The 19,925-nt window shown below is 27.5% G+C and overlaps 2 protein-coding genes across 5 annotated transcripts in view; both read right to left on the minus strand.

The window, feature by feature from the left end:
* The window catches only part of LOC100206143 (mitogen-activated protein kinase kinase kinase 7), a 36,997-nt gene extending 25,902 nt beyond the window's left edge, over window positions 1-11,095 (minus strand). Inside the window, exons 1-7 of one of the 4 annotated variants that reach the window (XR_010637551.1) lie at window positions 10,796-10,955; window positions 10,488-10,523; window positions 4,049-4,137; window positions 3,060-3,170; window positions 2,857-2,928; window positions 1,699-1,744; window positions 1,465-1,609 (exon numbers count right to left, since the gene is read on the minus strand). Coding sequence is in view for 3 of the 4 variants with exons in the window: in XM_065793079.1 (XP_065649151.1) it covers window positions 1,465-1,609; window positions 1,699-1,744; window positions 2,857-2,928; window positions 3,060-3,170; window positions 4,049-4,137; window positions 10,488-10,503 (479 nt within the window). In the remaining variant the exon portion in view is untranslated. Of the gene's footprint in view, window positions 1-1,464; window positions 1,610-1,698; window positions 1,745-2,856; window positions 2,929-3,059; window positions 3,171-4,048; window positions 4,138-10,487; window positions 10,524-10,795 lie in introns of all 4 variants that reach the window. The other 3 variants (XM_065793079.1, XM_065793081.1, XM_065793080.1) reach the window with 3 other exon arrangements.
* Window positions 11,096-15,423: 4,328 nt separating this feature from the next.
* LOC136078122 (uncharacterized) lies at window positions 15,424-18,018 on the minus strand. The gene is made up of 2 exons (XM_065793086.1): window positions 16,925-18,018; window positions 15,424-16,349 (listed from the first exon to the last, which is right to left on the minus strand). The coding sequence occupies exons 1-2, from the start codon at window positions 17,522-17,524 to the stop codon at window positions 15,627-15,629; spliced, it is 1,323 nt and encodes a 440-aa protein (XP_065649158.1). The 5' UTR covers window positions 17,525-18,018; the 3' UTR covers window positions 15,424-15,626.
* Window positions 18,019-19,925: the final 1,907 nt, after the last annotated feature.

The following is a 19,925-nucleotide window of genomic DNA, read 5'->3' on the forward strand; positions in this document are numbered from 1 at the left end:
TTGCACAAGTGTTAAAAAAAATTCGTCATGATGAGATTTCTATATTTAGTTGATTGAAATCTGCGCTTTAATTTGCTAGTATTCTGAACATGTTTTGGTCCTCGCCAGTAACTGAGCTTTTGAAGAAATGGTATAATATGTATGAAGATGGCATTAAACAAAGCTATTGTAGATATTCCTGTATAAATGTTCATTTTTTTTGTGTTTTAACTTTGTTGCATGAAAAAGTCAATAAATTCTTAGTTTGTTTAACTTTTTTTTGGTTTAGTTGCTTCAAAGATATATTCAAGAAATTAACTTTTTTAACAAGAGAATCAATCAAAGACGTTTTAGAATTACATCCTTCACACACATTTAGCAATGACTGGCTAGTATATGAATGTTCACAGCTTGGCAGTGGTAAATAAATTGTATTATCATTATTATTACTTAACTCATTGGTATTATCTTCAGTTGTATTATTATTAATGTCATTACATTCTGTGCCAATACTTTTCAAAATTAAAAAGTTCAATTTTGGACAATGTTTATATAAACTCTTTCTTGGCTTAATGTTAGTAGAATTATATCCCATATTTAAAGTAGGATCTGGATTAGCAATTGTAGTTGTTCCATCTACAAAATGCATTGAACAAACACGATCACTGTAGCATGGATTCCATTTTTCTTATTTTTATTTCTCTTTTTAATAAAGCTTTCCAATTTTCTCCTTCTCTAGAATTTCTTAAAGAACTTGGAAAACAGTAAAGATTGACAAGCACATTGTTCTTTTTTCAAACCTTCATGAACATTACATTCTTATTTTTTCTAGTTTATAATGACTATTCGAACACCTTATTACTGCACAGTTACCTCTATTACCCATCATGTTGGATTCAAAAGATGAGATAAATACAAATAAATACTAATTCAAATACAGATATTTAGGAAGTTTTTTTGACTTTTTACCCACACAATTAGAGTTCAGTCCCCGCCGCACAAAATGGTAGAATTTAAATTGGATAGGTGTATTCTACTTTAGCATTCATTTATAATTTTGACAAAGTTAATTCTCTAAAGATACTGTAACCATTTAAACTAAGCACCAGGTTTGCTAATGACGCAAAGGTGTACTCTAGGATAAAATCTAAAGGTGCTTTTATAGGTGTAACATAAGAGTGTTCTATAAGGTGTAATCTGAAGGTGTTTCCTAATGTACAATGAAAAAATGGAAAACAGATATGTGCTATGAACAATGCAGCACAGAAGAATGATATGGTGCAACACATTACTGTGACAAAAATAATGTAATAGGGATTTTTTCAGAAGAATATGCTAAAAACAATACATAAACATGTGAAATAAGCAATATAACATATGCAGCATATAACTTAATAAGCTAACATTTTTAGCCCTCAAGCAAAAACAAGAGATTCTATTAAACAAAAATTCTGGTCAACATTTATTGAAAAAATTAAAATATACTTTGGTGGTTTTAGATCTCTGTGTATGATAGGCATTGGCTTTATATTGTGTAGATATTCAACTGCTTCAGCACATTGTAATGACCAACTTAACACATGAGCAAGTGTGTAATGAATAGTTTTATTCCCAAGTGGTGGGTGCAGCACTTAAAAAACAAAAAAACATTCCACATCAAAAATCTACATTTAATAATCAAAAAACTTTGCAGAAGATCTTAAATAGCAAAATACTTACAATTATGTAATGAACCACAATCTGCTAGCTCCATCACTAAGCACAGCTTTAAAAACAAATATTAAAATAAATAAACGAGTTTTAAAATTAAAATAGTAACATAATTATTGCCAATAATTTACAGGGGGTATTTGGTAGCAAAAAATTTTGTTGTTGATAAGAAACATATTGCGTATTTGACAAATTTCTCTGATACCATTAAATAATAAATGCAAATAACTGAATATCATTAAAATTTACTATTCTGGAGGATGACAGGTTAACCATGGGCTTTCTTATACTTGTTATAAATGCTGAAGTTTTAGAATATCAATCAAAATATATTTTTGAAAATACAGTAGAATCCCATTAACTTGTACCCTGGATAAGTTGGACAGCTTTTCAATTCCCTATAAACTTTCTTTATTAACTTACTATAAAATCATCCGCATTAGTTGTACCTTGGTTAAGTCGGACCATTCACTAACTCGTACAGATTTTTGGGGTCCCTTTGGCAAAAAAATTTGCTTAAATAGTACTTTTATTTTGTATTGCATACAAGTGCATTTTATAACAAAACTTTCAACACTTCATAAAAATTATAAACTTTGAAGTCTCAAATATAAAATACCTCTGCGTCAAATATAATTAAACATAACTAAATATTTTAACTGATATATTTGATTTGGTTATCCTTTGATAAATCCCATTAACTCAGACTCGGAGTAAATGGGATTCTACATTATTTACTTAGTTCAAGATATTTATTAAATTGATTATAATTCCTTAATTTATATATAAATTTTGAAATAATGATATTATCGTTAAATCTGATACCATTTATCATACTACACTACTACTTATACCATAAATAACTTATGAGAGAGAGTATAAAAACCTTGCATAGAAATACTATAATGACATTATTACAATTAACTGACATACTGATTTTATCAATTAAGAGTATTTTTTTAAGAATCGTTGATATTATTAAAATGTTAAAGCTTGATTAAGTGACATAATGATGTAGGTAGAGATTACTGATATTGTTATCAAATTTAGACAACAAAATTGTTATAAAATACAAAATAAAATAATAATAAAAAAATAAACAAAACATAATTATAGAATGACAACAGATCTGTAGGGGAAACAATTTTCAGAAAATAACTGTTATACTTTTGGTCCATTTATAACAGTTCCATATAGTTGGATTATGTTTCTGTGCTGCACAATAGATAACCGCTTTGCCTAAAAAAAAAAAATGAGGTTAAACTAAAGTTAAAACAAATTTGAATATTTACGGTACCAAACTTCCCTAATGCAAACCTTATTCCTAATTTAATTGTTAAACTCAAACACGTTCAAAATCAAAAATTTACTTCATCTCTAAATTCTTTACGATCATTTTGATTTTCTGGAATTTTTATTGCAACCATATGATTTCTCCATATTGCTTTTTGAACAGTACCGTAAGCACCTCTTCCAATTACCTAAAGTTTAAAATATTCTATGTTAATAAAATATTCAAATCTAAATACAAACAAAAAAACAAAAACAAAAAAAATTAATAAAAATTTCATCTACAATAACAAGAAGTATGGTATATAACTGTTGCTGTCATTGGAAATATCAAGGGTGTAAACTCGTCTGAAATTTTTTTTTTAATTTATCAAACTTGTTTTCACTCTTGTCAAAATTTGCATAGAAATTTGTTATTCCTAAAAATTATATATCAATACTAGGTTACAAGATAATCAGGAAATTTATAAAATAAACAAAACTTATATATTAGGGTAACAAGGTAACAACGATATCCTCTTAATAGAATAAACAAACTGATATTTACTTAAGCTCACATCTACTTAAACATCATAAGAACAAAAAAGTAATTTTCAGAGTTCATTATACAACTTATGTAAATACCATACCCTTTAAGTTATGTATTCTTTTAAAATTAAACGCCTCAAGTGTTTTACGTTATTTGTACTAAAGACAGTGCCACATGCAGCACAATTCAGTATATAGATTTGTTCTTCCTTTTTAACAAAGAAAATAAAAATTTATGTAACAGGTTTGTTGAAATATATTGTGCTAAAAAAGTGCACAAATCAAGCTGTGTTTAAATTGAACATTTTTTCAAAGTTCTTTTTAATGTACTTAAAAAGAGTAGGTGAAATGGTGCCTAAATACTTCCTTATCTTATTTAGATATGCAACTGATAATCTTTTAATAAATTCTTTGATGTCAGTTGAAATTTTTACTACAGTACTACTTTAATAGTACTTGGTGTGAAGCATCTTCTAGTTAATATTATTAGTATAAACAAAAAAATTAAAAATGCAACAAATAACTTGTTAAGCACACTTACTTCGCATAAATTAAGTTCATTGTAACTTATTTCATTAATAAAACCATATGGAGGAGATAAAGGCAAACATTCTATAATACTGTGATTGTCTAAAAACATGTGGAAAAAAAAAATCAATCCAAGTATTTTTTTACGTTTAATAATCCAAATATATTTATAAGTATAAGTATACCTTGATGCTTTAAAGAGGTCACAACTGTTTGTGTGTGCATGTGTTTGTATATATTAATGATTGACTGAAATTCTGTGTCAGTTAAGGCAAAAATGAACATGATAACATTTTGTTGGTGCAAGCTTTTAGTTATTTTTTCAGATTTTTTAAAATTATTTATTTATTACAGTTATTTATAATAGAAAAAAAGTTGTCAAAAAAGTTGGATGCAAAAGCATTTTACTTATTTTGGCAATCTTTTTATAGCCAAAATAAAATTTGCTTCAGCAATGTAAAAAATGTTCCAAAAAAAGGTGACTATTTCAAAACAAAACCAAAAAAGAATAACTCTTATTTTCAACATTAGATCTAAGAAGTCAAGTGCAGAAATATTACAATCTACTATGCGCAGCTGTTTTGAAACCAGCACAAAAATTGAATCAACTCAAAACAAGAACAAAAAGTCTATTTTTGAAATAGTTTTTCTTGACAGGCAACCATGGTCAGTTGTCAATGAGGTTGGTTTTTCGTGACACAATTGCCTAACTGCTCTTTTTTACAAAATTGCAAGCAATATTACAAAAGCATGTTAGACCATCTATAAGATAAAATAAAAACTTTTCTAAAAAAATTGCTTCGCAGAAAAAAAGGTATTGTGTCTATCTGCCTTGATGCTTAGTCAAACTTTCATAACAGTTGGTCAAGGACGACAAATCATTTTATTTCAAAGGACTGGTAACAACTGAGGTTCTGTTCAAAAATTGATGTTTGTTTGAGAGCTTGACTTTTTAGATACTGCAAAGAACTTTGCTTTGTTAAACCCGCAACTGCTGCCACAATACACATGTTGCCATCCCTTGACATTGCATTTTTACTGGAATACTGGAATACTTGTGAAAAAGTGGTAAAATATTTTGCGCCTTTTTAAATAAGCCATTAAACTGCTTTCTGGAAGTGATTCTTGTATTAGTAAGTAACCCTGCTTGGACCCCCTATTGAGAGTAACCCTGCTTGCACCCCCATTGAGACAACTATAATGAAATCACTTGAAAGTTCAAGAGAAGACAATGATGAGATTACAATAAAGCAAGCAATAAAAATTGCAATGATAATTTGTTACTGGTGTATGGAACAAACTAAGAACTATTCCATTGCAACCTTAATTGACAAACATTATTTTTTTAAACATTTAATTTATTCCCATGATGCTGTAATGCAGCAAAAAAAAACATATAGAGAAAATTGAATTTTTAACTGTCATCTCTCAATAAATCCAAAAAAGTTTCCAAATAATCTAATATTAAAAGCTTGTCTATTTTGATGATAAACACCAATGCGCAATCTTAATCAATAATAGGCCAAAAATTAAACCCTAGATTAACCAAAGATGTGCTGAATGATTATCTTGATTCTTAATTGTCTTCTGACTGTTTTGACTTCTGGAAGAACTTTGAAAACAAGTAGTGAAGTCAAGGCCTTTGCTAAAATTGCCTAGAGGTTTCTCAACTCTCAACCAACAACAACTGATGTGGAAATGTTAATTTTAACAGTTGATGGATAACTTTAAAAACATATATATACACTTTAGTGGCTTTAGATCTTTGTGTATGATGGCATTGGCTTTATATTGCATAGATAATCAACTGCTTCAGCACATTGTCATGACCAACTTAACACATGAGCAAGTGTGTAATGAATAATTTTATTCCCTAGTGGTGGGTGAAGCACTTAAAAAAAAAAAAGTAAATATTCTACACCAAAAATCAATATTTAATAATCAAATAGTTTTGAAGACAATTTTACATAGCGAAATACTTACAATTATGTAATGAACGCCAATCATAAATATACACACACACATACGCAGACTCTTATTTAGTGTACTTAACACTCTTATTTAGTGTACTTTTTACATGTACGGTACACTGTTTTTTATCTCTAGCTATCTTTGTGCGGATAACTTAAATTATCAGAAATTATTTTTTTATAAAATAATACAAACAAAAAATTAAAAAAAAAAAATCAACTTTTTAAAAATACAACATCAAAAAAATTTTAATGATAAAATTTTAATGATAAAATTTTACTTGTTTTCGAGCTGCATTTTTGAGGTTTTTAAAAAAACTTTTAAAAATGATTTAATTTAATAAGTTTCATCAATTATTTTAATGATTTTGTTATTTTCTTTTCTTAAAGTGTTAAAAATAAAACATGCACTAATCTTAGTTCTGTTAAATAACAAAATAAAAAAACTTTAAATAAATGTCTTTAGCCAATAATTAGTACCAACTGGTCTTATAATAGGCTTATCAACTTTTATGAATGACTATGAGGTAATTCACTGCACAAACGTTCAATGTAATTCACTTTAGCATGTTAGACAGATTAATTCCTTGTATAATTTATTTAACATCTGTCTAATTTTAATAATATTTAATTGGGAAAAACAAAATTTATCCTCAGTATTCCTTTCAGGATTAATCAGCAAGATTCGATGACTGTAACTCAGTTAGGTGGAACAAAATTCACTCAATTTTTCTTATACCACTCCATTACTATTTTGAAATAGTGGATCAATGCCAGATCTTGCTAAAATAAGGTTGGTTGTTGTGTTTTTTCATTATAGGAAGAAGCCATTTTTCCAAGCATTCAGTCATATATAAATATAGACAAATATTGATTTTTTATAATAACAAAAATAGCCTGTCATACAAGGAACTTAGGAGCAAATTTTCTGACTCAAACGTACTTAATTATGTCAAACACTTTATAGGGTCTGACATATTTAACCGAATATAGTAATATTAATAGTATTGATCGGCCAAAAGCAGAGAGCGATATTTTTTATAAAAAGTTTTATTGTCTTCTAAAATACACAATTTTTTTTTGTCATTAATTTAAACAAATTTTTAACTTGTTTAATTGCTTTAATTTCTCCATCAAGTGACCATTTTGGGATCTTTTTCTTGTAACATACTTTCAGATTTCTTTCTGAATACTCTTTAAGCAAAAAACTACCGCATTTAAATATTTTTAGCTAAATATTAAGTCAAATTTCTATGACAGTATGTTTCTATGAAATGAGTCAACTATTGATTTTTCCTTCTTTTCGGGTAATAAATCCACCAATTCTTGATTTTCTGTTTACAGTTTCGTTATAACATTTTATAACAATTTTAACAGTTGATTTTGAAACTTTACATGTATTTGAATTTATTGATTATGAAAACGATGGATTTTTTATGTCAAATTAAAAAAAAATTGTGATTTTCACTCGACTTGCAAAAACTAATCAGATGTAAGCAGTCAGCCAGTGTAAACTACACCCACACACACAAACGAACTAAGTAAGCATTTTTGTTTAAAAAAATCTTAAGTTTTAGTTTAAGATAAAGTGGTAGTTGAGAATACTTAATTTAAAATTGTCAGAATTTCAACCAATTACGATGATATAATTGCTACAATTTTATTTTTTAATTTAATGATTACAAAATATTTATATAAATACAACCTTTTGAATCATGTAAAGCTCAAAATCTGTTGCATTAACAACATCAAACTGGTAGAGTTACATGCTCCAATATTTGTAAAGTAAAGAAATTAGAAAATTCATAAGCACTGCTGTTTAAAGTTATGAACTTCCTAATTATGTTGACAGTGTTACTTTTGGCAGATAAATATATAAAAACAAAAACAGTAACATATGTCAACCATTAAATTGTATACATGAAAAAAAATCCTAAAAACTTCAAATTAACCGCAACATTTATTTCCAAACTATTTTGGAGAATCACCAGATGAAATTTTTAAATGTAGTTGTTATATTAATGGTTTATAAATTTACCAAGTTTATAATAGAGTATAATTGATTGACAGCAAAATATTTAATGATGAGGAATTCATCAAATATATGATTGAGAAATTACACAACTATTATTTTACAATTCTGTCCATAAAAAAAACTAATGCATTCCTAAACACTTCCATGTATTAAATCAATTTCATGCTTCTAAAGTTATATGATTTAACTGATTATGTGTAAATGTAACCTATTTTAAACAAATTGGATTTATCTAGTTTATTAAAATTTAATATATATATATTATTATTATCTTTATTTATTAAAAAGCTCCAAGAAGATTTAACACAGAGCACAGCAGAGGAGCATTTAACCAATAAGTTTATGTCTCCTTTCTTACTGATGTTGTTTATCTGGCCAGAGCTGAGATCAAAACTCAAACCTCTTGTTTCTGTTTCATTTTAAGCTTGCAGATTATTGCATAGTTAGTGTCTGTACTACACCACTTTTCCCACTTTTTTTTTTTTTTGATGACTATGATCTAAAAAAAAAGGTTCTTGTTAGCTGACATTTACCGACTACCAACATTAGATAGAATTTTGCTGATTCCAGTGTCCATTATGCTGACTAGTAAATTTAGTAGGGGAGCTAGACACCCCCTATGACCCCTCAAAACGACTTTGCTTTTCCCCAACCCTGTTATCCCAACAATCTATTAACTAGTGAAAGCTATGAGTATTAGCTGTTACACCATATTTTTTCATTAAGTCTGATCCTTTTATGTAAATGAAGTTAATACCTATGACTTTCTCAATATAAAAAAATCATTCACGATTTTTGATGTGAGTATTTGGTTTTATTATGGTCATTACAAACTTTTTTTGTCAACCCTTATACAGTAATCCTTGTACACATACAAAAAAAGACATTACAAAAGCTTTACAATTTTGTACTGTCCTACACAATCCTGTGCAGGTTGTGCAGTACAATTATGTCTTTAATGTGGTTGTGGTTGGTTGAAAAACTTTGTACACAATAATTACGTTGTGTGTAATGTTGTAGTAATATAAAGAAGTAAGTAATATGTTTTAGTATATCTTTTTTATCTTTATGGTATCACAAATGGATGTAAAGAATATTGAAGGATATTTCTGTGATAGCTAATGTCTTGACCAACAAAAGTATATTTTCTGCCAAGTCAGTGTGCAAAATTTTGTTTTATTTGATTTAGCAGATGGTAATTGATATTGACATATATATTTCATCCTCAAACTATTCCCCAAAAAGGATATTTTATATATAATTGAGTGTATGAGCCGGTTTTTTGTTATTTGCAATTTAGTTCATTTTTAAACTGTCTTAGCACTTCTTTGAATATATACACAACTCCTTTTTATGTATGAGAAGATAGGGTAGATAGTGAATGATGCCTAACAAATCAACAACAAAAATTTAAAAATACTGGAAATAAAACTCTCTATAAGAATTTTCATAATATAACTGGCAATCTCTGATTTACTCTTATTTAATTCTTATTTATATAAAGTTTAAATGCAGTTTATATATGGTTACGCATGGCATTCATTCATTCATTCATATATATATATATATATATATATATATATATATATATATATATATATATATATATATATATATATATATATATATATATATATATATATGATTAAATATAAATATATATATGATTAAATATAAATATATATATGATTAAATATAAATATATATATGATTAAATATAAATATATACATGATTAAATATATATATATATATATATATATATATATATATATATATATATATATATATATATATATATATATATATATATATATATATATACATATATATGATTAAATATATATATTTATTCATTTAGGGAGCTTAAAATACGATTAAGATATTTTTGTTATGATTTTTTTTAAAAACATCATAATATAATTTATAGTTATAACTTGAAATTATATGCACATAACTGCAAGTTATATGCATAACTTGAAGTTATGCATATAACTTCAAGTCCTGCTTCTAAGTATAAGAATTCAACAAATCGAAAAATCATACTCAGAATAAAAAAGTCCATATATAGCTTATATTTTTAATTACAATTGGCAATTCTAAATATTATTAACATGATTTTATATGCCTAAATTTTTTACTGTGCTTAAAAAAAATAATGGTTACTTTATATAAGTGTCTTATTTTTGTTGTTGTTTATTTATTTTCATTATTTGTTTTTTCATTATTTGTGTCATTATTATCATTTCTTGATTGTCAACAAAATTATGCTATAATATAAAGCATGTAATTACAAGGAATACTAATGACATTGTAATGTCATTAATATTCCTTGTAATGACATTACAAGGAATATTAATGACACATGTGCCATTGATATTCCTTGATTGTCATTTTATGCAAATAAATAATATTATGTAAATTCAAGACTAAACTATTAAGTACATACCATTTGGATAAAACATATCAATTATAGCATTAAACTCTAAAAAAATATAATTTCATGTAAATTGTCCTATAATATCTTTATTTTTATATAAATTCACTTATATTTTATTGTATATTATATATAAAAACAATAACTGAACTTTTTTTTACAAATGCTTTTTGAAGTAATGGAAAATAAGGTATGACATGATTTCTTTCAAACTCATGTTAAAATAACTTATGTCATATATCAAAACTGACAATACAAGTTTTATATATTTAAAATTTCTTTTAAAAAAACATATAAATCTACTTAAATTTAATATTTACCATAAACATTTTCTTTCCATTATTTTGAATTTGCTAAATTTCTGAGAAAACGTGAATGACCCAAAAACAGAATATTTGTATTGGCCGCAAAGACATAATTAAACCAGACAAATTTTCAAAGTTATCTATGAAACTCTCTTGAGCTGCGCGTGTAAACGGCGAATAATTTAGTAAAAAGTTAGATTTTCACGAACTTTTTACTAAGCTAATTAATTATTCACCCCAGTTATTTAATTAATTATTCACCATTTGCGCGCGCAGCATAAGAGCGTTCGTTAATTAAAAATCAAAAGGTGGTTTAAAAAATGGATACTTTTGTCAGGTAATAAGTATAAGTAATAAGTTTTTGATTATTTATTAACAATTTGTTCTGATTAGAAACTTGTAAACAAAGCAAACAAAAGATATACGTACAACCGATTAATTTTATTTACAAAAAAATGTTTAGATTAAAAAAAAAAAAAAAGGCGAGAATTATTTTCTGAACTTTTTTCAAAGTTTTATCTTATTCTGTATACACCTCCCCTAATATATATATATATATATATATATATATATATATATATATATATATATATATATATATATATATATATATATATATATATATATATATATATATATATATATATATATATATATGTATATATATATGTATATATATATGTATATATATATATATATATATTTTTTTTATATATATATATATATATATTATATATATATATATATATATATATATATATATATATATTATATATATATGTGTGTATATATATATATGTATATATATATATATATATATATATATATATATATATATATATATATATATATATATATATATATATATATATATATATATATATATATATATATATATATATATATATATATATATATATATATATATATATAGACCGTTTCTACTCCTTAAGACTAGAAACGGTCCTGTCTGGAACATTAAGAGCATTTTGAGATTGATACACATTCTTATATAATGTGTACTAAATTTAACTTTAAAAATACGCAAATTTACTATGCAGCAACCTAATATATACACTTGATAAATATCAACGCAATATCTTAAATAAAGCATTTTTTATTTATTTAAATCTCTTAAAGTTGTTAAAGAGAATTCTTGGTACCTAATCTTGTAAAAAAATATGACAACTTTTTGATCACCTTGAAGGGACACATGTAGAAATTTAAGATTTCACTTTTTTTTTTCCAAATTTAGCAATTATTTCTAAACTATTGCGATATTTAGAAAAGTCGATATTGCCGATATTACGATATTAAAGCAACCTAGAATCAAACTTCGATATTGAAATTTAACATTTTTCTCAAAAGTTACGATATTATTCGATATTGTACGATATTCAACAAGATTTAATCAAAAAATATTATTTTTTTTATTTTTTATTTTTCTTTATTTTAGGTGCCCAAAGAAGTCCTAACGGTCTTATCACAGAGCACCATGGAAGAGTATTTAACAGGAAGTTCACGCCTCCTTCCTAAACGATGTTGGTGGCGGTTGAACCACGTATCTCTAAACGATGTTGGTGGCGGTTGAACCACGTATCTCTAAACGATGTTGGTGGCGGTTGAACCACGTATCTCTAAACGATGTTGGTGGCGGTTGAACCACGTATCTCTAAACAATGTTGGTGGCGGTTGAACCACGTATCTCTAAACGATATTGGTGGCGGTTGAACCACGGATCTCACGCATCTGAGACAAGTGCGTTAACTACTGCGCCACGGCTTCTCAAGTTTTCTTTATTATGCTTGAAAAAAATTCATCATTAAGTTAAGACTTGATTTATTTTTCCGATTAACTTTTTATTACAAAACAAAAATCAATCCATCTCATCAGATGATGACAAATTTTCCTCCTCAAGTAGCCATTTTTTTACGGTAACCTTGTGTTTACTTACATACACAAGTTTTTCAATTGTATCTGGCTTAAGTAAAGTTCTTTTACACGAAACTATTTTTCCAGCTTGTGAAAACACACGTTCTGAAGAAGTTGATGATGCTGGTACACACAGCATTTTTTTTGCAGCGCTGCACAGTGGTCCAGAAATGTCACTTTTGAGGCAAAAATATATCTTCACCAATTTTGAAGCTAAAAAGCTAAAATTTTCTGTGATTGTTCATTATACTATGGCTAACAATAACTATCATTGTAATGTTGGTTCTCATACCTCTGAAGGACACACCAATAACACGAAATCAAGGACAAATTAAATAACAAATAATAAACATGTGATACGTATTTCACATTTAATTTTCAACTTTCTATTAACTATAGATAGTCCCCAGCATGTATGACACATTTTTGTTGAACGAATAAATGTCATACATGTGCAGAACACCATTAACACATAGCGAAATAGCTTACTTTTAACGTACTTATTTTAACATAATTATTTTTAGAATACCTTTTTACTAAACATTCTCTGGAAGACAAACTACACATTTATAACATCTTGATAAATTACATAAACATGTAGAATAGTACACCGAGGACAAAAAGTAGACACAACATATAACACAAGGACAATATCAAGGAAATTATTAATTTAAATATTGTTACATGACAATATTTAAATTAATAATTTCCATGATTTAAGGTACACTTACGAATATTACGAATATTAATGTGAAGAATAAACAAACTCTAAAATAACACACCAAGGACACATGCTATAACATGTGACATGTTTTTTTCATTCACATTTATTTTTAGATCTATATGATAAAACTTATTTCCATAATATTGCTTTCATTACTTTGACTTTCTGGTCGATTAATAAACAAAATTATCAAGGGCACATATTTTATAATTACCTAGACATGAATATTCTCTGCATATTGGAGCACAACAAGAACCTACGACTTCTAAAAAAGAACGCGTAATTTTGGTTTTACACCGAGATTATGAATAAAAATAAATTGTCTTTTTTTTTTTTACTAAACTGAGCTATTTACATAATTATTCATAAATATATCATTTTAAAGGGTTTGAGTTTTCAAAAAACAACAATGAAACAGGTGTCAAATCCCTACTTAAAAAATAAATGTGCTATTGTAAACATGCAGCTTTTTACAGATTTTACAGAAAAAAACTAAGATTCTTCAACTAGAACTGGCAATCTGACCTCTTCATCTTCAGTTCTCTGTTTATAAACAGACTGTCCAGATGAACCATCAAATCCGACTTTGCTTATTAGAAGAGTATTGCAAGGCTCAAGTAGTTTCGATTTATCCATAACTTTTCAAATTCTGTTAGTAGTGTAATCTATTATTTCTTGAAGATTCACAGAAGCACTGTAGTTTAATGTGACAATTCTGGAATCTGGAATGCAATCACTTTTAGCTTTCACAATAAAATTGTAGGCAGGGTGTAACATGCAACCTTTATCTAAGGTGCCTTGACGGATAGTTTGATAGTCAGTCCTACTCATTCTACAGTCTAACATTAAAGCTAAAGCTTCTTCTGCTGAGTAGCTTTTAGAGCATGATCTTTCCATCAAATGTTTAATACATTCGGGATTTTTAAATCGTCCTTCATTATTGAAATTAAGAATAAGGGCATGAAACAGAATTTCAGTGGTAACACCTAATTTTTCAGTAATCTCTGAAGATCTTCTTAACTTAGACCTTGTTGAGAGATCTTCAAATGATTTTAAAGGTGCACCTCGTTGTACATTTTCTATCCTAACTTGCTGTTTAGGTTCGTTTACAATAAGTTCCATATTTACCATTTCTTGTAACGATTTATAAACCTTTTTTGTCTACCTGTCTGACTCCGTTTCTTTTTAAAGTTTTTCATAAACTTTTTGATTAACCTCATCTGATTGTAGTTCAGATAACATTAATAAATCAATATAAAAATTTCGGTTTTTGCTTCCTTACTAATTAAACTTTAATATTTATTTTCATACTTTCCTTTAATTAAGTGATCGTAAATGTCTTTATTCCTTATATTTAAAATTGGTTTCACCACTAAATAACTATTGTATATTATTTGTTTTGATTATTTTGTTTATTCGAATTTGTTTATTTGATTGTTTTATTTATGTTTTGTTTGGTCTGCTTTTATACTAGAATATTCCGCTATTCATTATCACTGTAGAAAATCATTAAAAAACATCGGGAGTGAGAGGGGGAGCCGCATTTTAGTTTAAGTACATCATGTTGGACTGACCCTATAGATACAAAAGCAAACAAAAGCAGCCAAAATTTTTCCAAAAATTTTCTATAAATAACACATTTTCTAACGCAAAAAATTTCAAGGTGGGCAAACCTGGACGAAAATATTTATTAAAGTTTTATTTTCAAACAATTTATAATAAAAAAGTGTTAAGCATACGGTTAATGGTGCCTTTTTAATAAAACTGTATATTTTAAATTATTTCATATTGATTTTCCCTATTTAATAAGAATATTAAAAAAAAAAATGATTTATCTATGACATCGACTGTAGCGAGCATGTATTAAAGACCGATTTTTGCCTGAAAAATTATGAACTTCTTCAATTTTTGAACTTCAAACCCTCCCTAGACAATTTTTTTTAAAACTTCGGACCTAGAAAATTTAAATCTAGTTTTCACATAAAATATATAATTTAATTTTTAAATTGTTTTTATTATAAAACAAATTTTTTTTTTTTGTATTTATGGCATGGTACTGGACCACTGTGTGCTGGACAAAATTGGAAGCTGGGCTTAATGAGTTTTTCACCATTCCAAAATATTGTAATTTTTAGCTGGAAATCCAAGTCTCCTGTAAGCGTCAAGCTCAGCTTCAAATGGTGACTCTTTTTATGATCTGTAAAGTGTAGCTGCGTTAGAGTCTTTACCCATCATTTCAAAAAGGACCTGTTCAGTTGGAGACAAATCTTGTTCGTGTGATAGCTCTGTTGATAGAATTTTAGTTTCATTTAAATTGGATGCATATTTTCCTATAGAAGATTCTTTTAAATCTCTTAATGTAGCATCATCTTTGCCAATCCTAGTCAACAGGAGACCCTTAAATTTGGGATCAACTAGGTGGGCTAGGGCATTGATCTTTCTTCCTGAGCCACAGTCTGGAAATCGTTTATTAAGGTTTGAGAGAAGTCTAGAAATAAAATTTGCTGTAAGTTTGTCGTTGGGCCGTATCATTTTTTTAATTTTCTCTTGAATATCAAATAGCCCTGGAATTACAATACGTGATGTTGGGTTTTTTTCTGATGAAACAGCTTCTGTAAACTCATTAAAAAATTGCAAGATTAGCACAATTTTCTCAATAACCTCAAACTGATCTGTTGATCGATTTAAAGCTCTCAAAAAATCATCAGTTATGAGATTACTACATGCAATTATTTCTTGAGCTGACTGCAAATGTAAGATTGAATCCATGCACATGAGTCCACTGTTCCATCGTGTCTTACAAGGAGAAATAATTTTGTGAAATTTTATTTTATTTTGAAGGACATCTTTGCAGGCCTCAACAATTCTCCGTTGACTAATTGTAGATTTATGAGCTGATAGTGCCATACACACCTAAAATCAAAAAGTTCATTTCAAATTATTATTTTTTTGATTTTTTAAAGCATTTTACAATGTTATGTGTACATTTTTTACATTGGCAAAAAAAACAAGATGAAATAAGTCATATAATCGACAATTTCATACAGTCAAAAATATTACTTTTTATTGGAAGTTTTGACCCATTAGTTCTCATATGAACTTTTTTGAAGGGTCTAGTCTTGCCAAAAGTGGGATTCAAACCCACGAACCACTGATAATGGTTCACTTTGTAAGCCAAATATCAGCACCTTAGACCGCTCGACCACCGCAACAAGACAATTTTATATTTCGAAATCTAGGACAAATAATAATGGCACTTTTTTACGTCTAAGTATGTCTTGTTTGTCAGCAAACAGTGATTTTTGTTGACAAGTTTTGTTTTAGTAAGCAGAAATTTATTTTGTTTAAATCAAAACCTAATTTTTCATCAACAAAAATTGCTGTGTGTAGTCAAGCTTTAAACATAACTTAATAAACCGATATAAATTTAAAAGTTTTAAAAATGCATGAAAATGACAATATGTTTAATTTTGAATAAATTTTTTTACCTTAAAGACTTTCTCAACATCTTTAACTTCTTTTACAGTATCCACCATAACAAGGTGAAGTAAATGAGCGATGCATGAGAAGCTTTCATCAATTTTCACAGATTTTTTTATTCCAGAAAGCATATTTTCTCCACTATCAGTGACTGAAGTCATTTCACATCCAGTATTGAAAGGAAGGGCAGAAATTAATGCAATTGTTTTGTTTACAATATTATCTGCGGTGTGTTGTTCAGGAAAAGCAATACATTTAAGCAAAAGTGTTTTTAAACCAAAAGCCTCATTATTTTTGCTTGACCAAAGATCAGACGGAGAACCAACTGCTTCAACATCTTTTAAGTCGCTTCGAAGAACGTTTTGAACAGCCTCGACAATATTTGAATAAAGAATTGGAAGTTTGTTTCTTGAATATGTTGATGGTGCTTTTATAATAATTGCTGGATGAAGTGCTAATAACAAGTCTTTAAATGCAGGGGTTGAAACATGCTGGAAAACTAGATTTCCTGCACACAGATATTTCACAATATCCAAGTCTACAATCAATTGGCGTTTGTCATTTGATCCATATTTTGTGATAACCATGCAATATAATGAAATATCCATCCTTACTTTTTTTGCACTTGAAAATTCTTAAACCGGTTCTTGGGCAAATTGCTCAATTGTTGTTTCTGGTGCACGTTTTAGATTTTTTTTCACGATGTCATGAAAACTTGTATTATGACAACCTCGAATGTGAACTTTCAAACCAGTTATACTACCCTGTTTTGTGCTGATTTGTGTTGGGCACAATTTACATTGTGCAAAGTTTTTTTTTAGGCGTGTCTCTCAAAAAAAACTCCCAAAAGAGACTTATCTTTGGCATTTTTAGTAAAAATTATCAGAATTAGTGTCACTTTTCACGAACAATTGTTATCTGATATAAAAATTATTTCTAATAATAAACATAACTTTTAAAATTATTTCAAAGTTAATTTTACACAGCCTGACAAAAATTAACAAACAATTGATTTAACTCTTTCCCTGATTGATTTAACTCTTTCCAGTCGTTTTAACAAAAATCTTGTCGCTGCGACCGCACATTTTATTGAATAAAGTTTGGAATTTAATTAGTTGTCGATGTTATCATTGATAACTAATTAAAATTTGAACAACTCTTTAAAAGCATAGCAAACTATATATTAATAGAAAGCCAAACAAATGAACTTGCCAATTAAATGAGTTTTTAACACGCATCATCGAACAATAAGAAATGCAATGTGTTTAAAACCATTGCCTTATAAATAGTAACGCAAACATTATCCCAAAACAAAACTAATTCAATGTATAAAAACAATGTTTTTCTTCAAATGACTTTTGTAATTACTTTGTAATTACAAAATTGTAATTATTTTGTAGTTACTTTGTAAGCTAAATACTTATACACTTCTACAAGTTAAATTTTACAATGTTAACGCTGCTTTATTTTGTAACAAAAAATAAACTTTTATAACTAAAGTTTTTTTATTATCAAGGATTACTCAAGATTTTTTAACTTTGTAAAGTGATAACTTTTTATAATTACACAATATGGTTCTTGTTTGTTCTTGATTATGCAGAGAATTAATTAAACCTAAAGAACAAACACATTATATGTCTAGAATGAAAATTTACATACAAAACAAGATAAAACTGTAAAGCATACTCAAAAGCCGCTACCGACGGCTTGCGGTCAAAACTTAGAAAAACCAAAAGCCTCTGTCAGCGGCTTGCGGTAGTGAAAGAGTTATTCATTCACACTGAATTTTTTTAATAAAAAAAATAAAGAAGGGGGGGGGGGAGGGGAATCTCTTCTAGCCAAATTTGATGCTCATATTTATTATTGAACAATACATTTTTATAAAAGTTTCGATATTCTAGTCATGATATTGAGTATCCTTCAATATTTGTGCAGAAAAATATTGTATAATTTCGAAACTGCGATATTTAAAAAAAATTGAATATCGAACATTCGATATCATAGAATGTCAAAATTTCGGTATTATACCATGTTTCGATACTACGGTATTAATATCGCAATGCCTCAATTATTTCCTATAAAAAGTAATATGTCGCACGAGAACATAAGGTTCTATCGGCCTTTTTTTATGTTCCAAGATTTTAACTTTCAAATATATTTCATTGTTATAATGTATTACTGTCATTTTTTTTTTAATTATAAAATATATTTTATTTGTGTTATTTATGTTTCATAGTTAAACTATTTTTATATAGTTTGTTTTTGTTATTTATTATTAAAACTTTCATTTCTAAATTCTGATAAGATAAAAAAAAAAATAGAATCCTATGATTCTCATGCGATGAATACAAAAAGGTAAGTTTCAGTTAAGGCTGCATCGTAAGGTAAGCTCCATTTTCCCAAATCTTTTTTTTAAATAGTTTTATTTACATCAATCTTAAGGTATGTTTCTCGACACTTTATCAACTCACTAGCCAGTTTAATGTGAGTAGAAAAGTACTGCATTCCCTATACCAGTGAAAAAAACAAAAACTTGTCCCACATGGGTTTCATGTGGGTTCTAATGAATCCCATACGGAACTCACATAAGGAGTCGTTCATAAATTACGTCACGCAATTTTTGACCGTTTTTGACTCTCCCTCCCCCCCCTCCTCCTACACTGGAAAATATTGACTCTTTAGATATGGCCTTATCAAAAGAATAAAAAGAATTAATTGCCTAGAAAAGTTTCAGCTTTTTGATAAGGACAACTACACGCAAAAAAATCTAACTTAAAACAAGCCTGCGTTTTAAGTTAGATTTTCCTTCAAATAGGAAAAAATTGTTTTAGAAAAAGTTTAAAAAGCTTGTTAAATTCTTAGAGAATTAATAACAAGCCCGTGCAAAAGAATATCAAGCCCTTGTGTATTTTTGTATGCACAAAACAATTTTGAAATATATCAAGCGTATGGCGTGTTTCTGCTAATGATGAAGTAAAAATTTGCTTTAGCTAGTACTTCCACTACCAA

This window comes from Hydra vulgaris, chromosome 03 (assembly GCF_038396675.1).
Source record: "Hydra vulgaris chromosome 03, alternate assembly HydraT2T_AEP".
NCBI lineage: Eukaryota > Metazoa > Cnidaria > Hydrozoa > Anthoathecata > Hydridae > Hydra > Hydra vulgaris.

Bases quoted from the DNA above. Each gene is read 5' to 3' on its own strand.
- LOC136078122 (XM_065793086.1), bottom strand. From the start codon at position 17,524: ATGGATATTTCATTATATTGCATGGTTATCACAAAATATGGATCAAAT. The intron at 16,350-16,924 runs GTAAAAAAATTT...TTTTGATTTTAG, and splicing joins ATGTTGAGAAAGTCTTTAAG to GTGTGTATGGCACTATCAGC.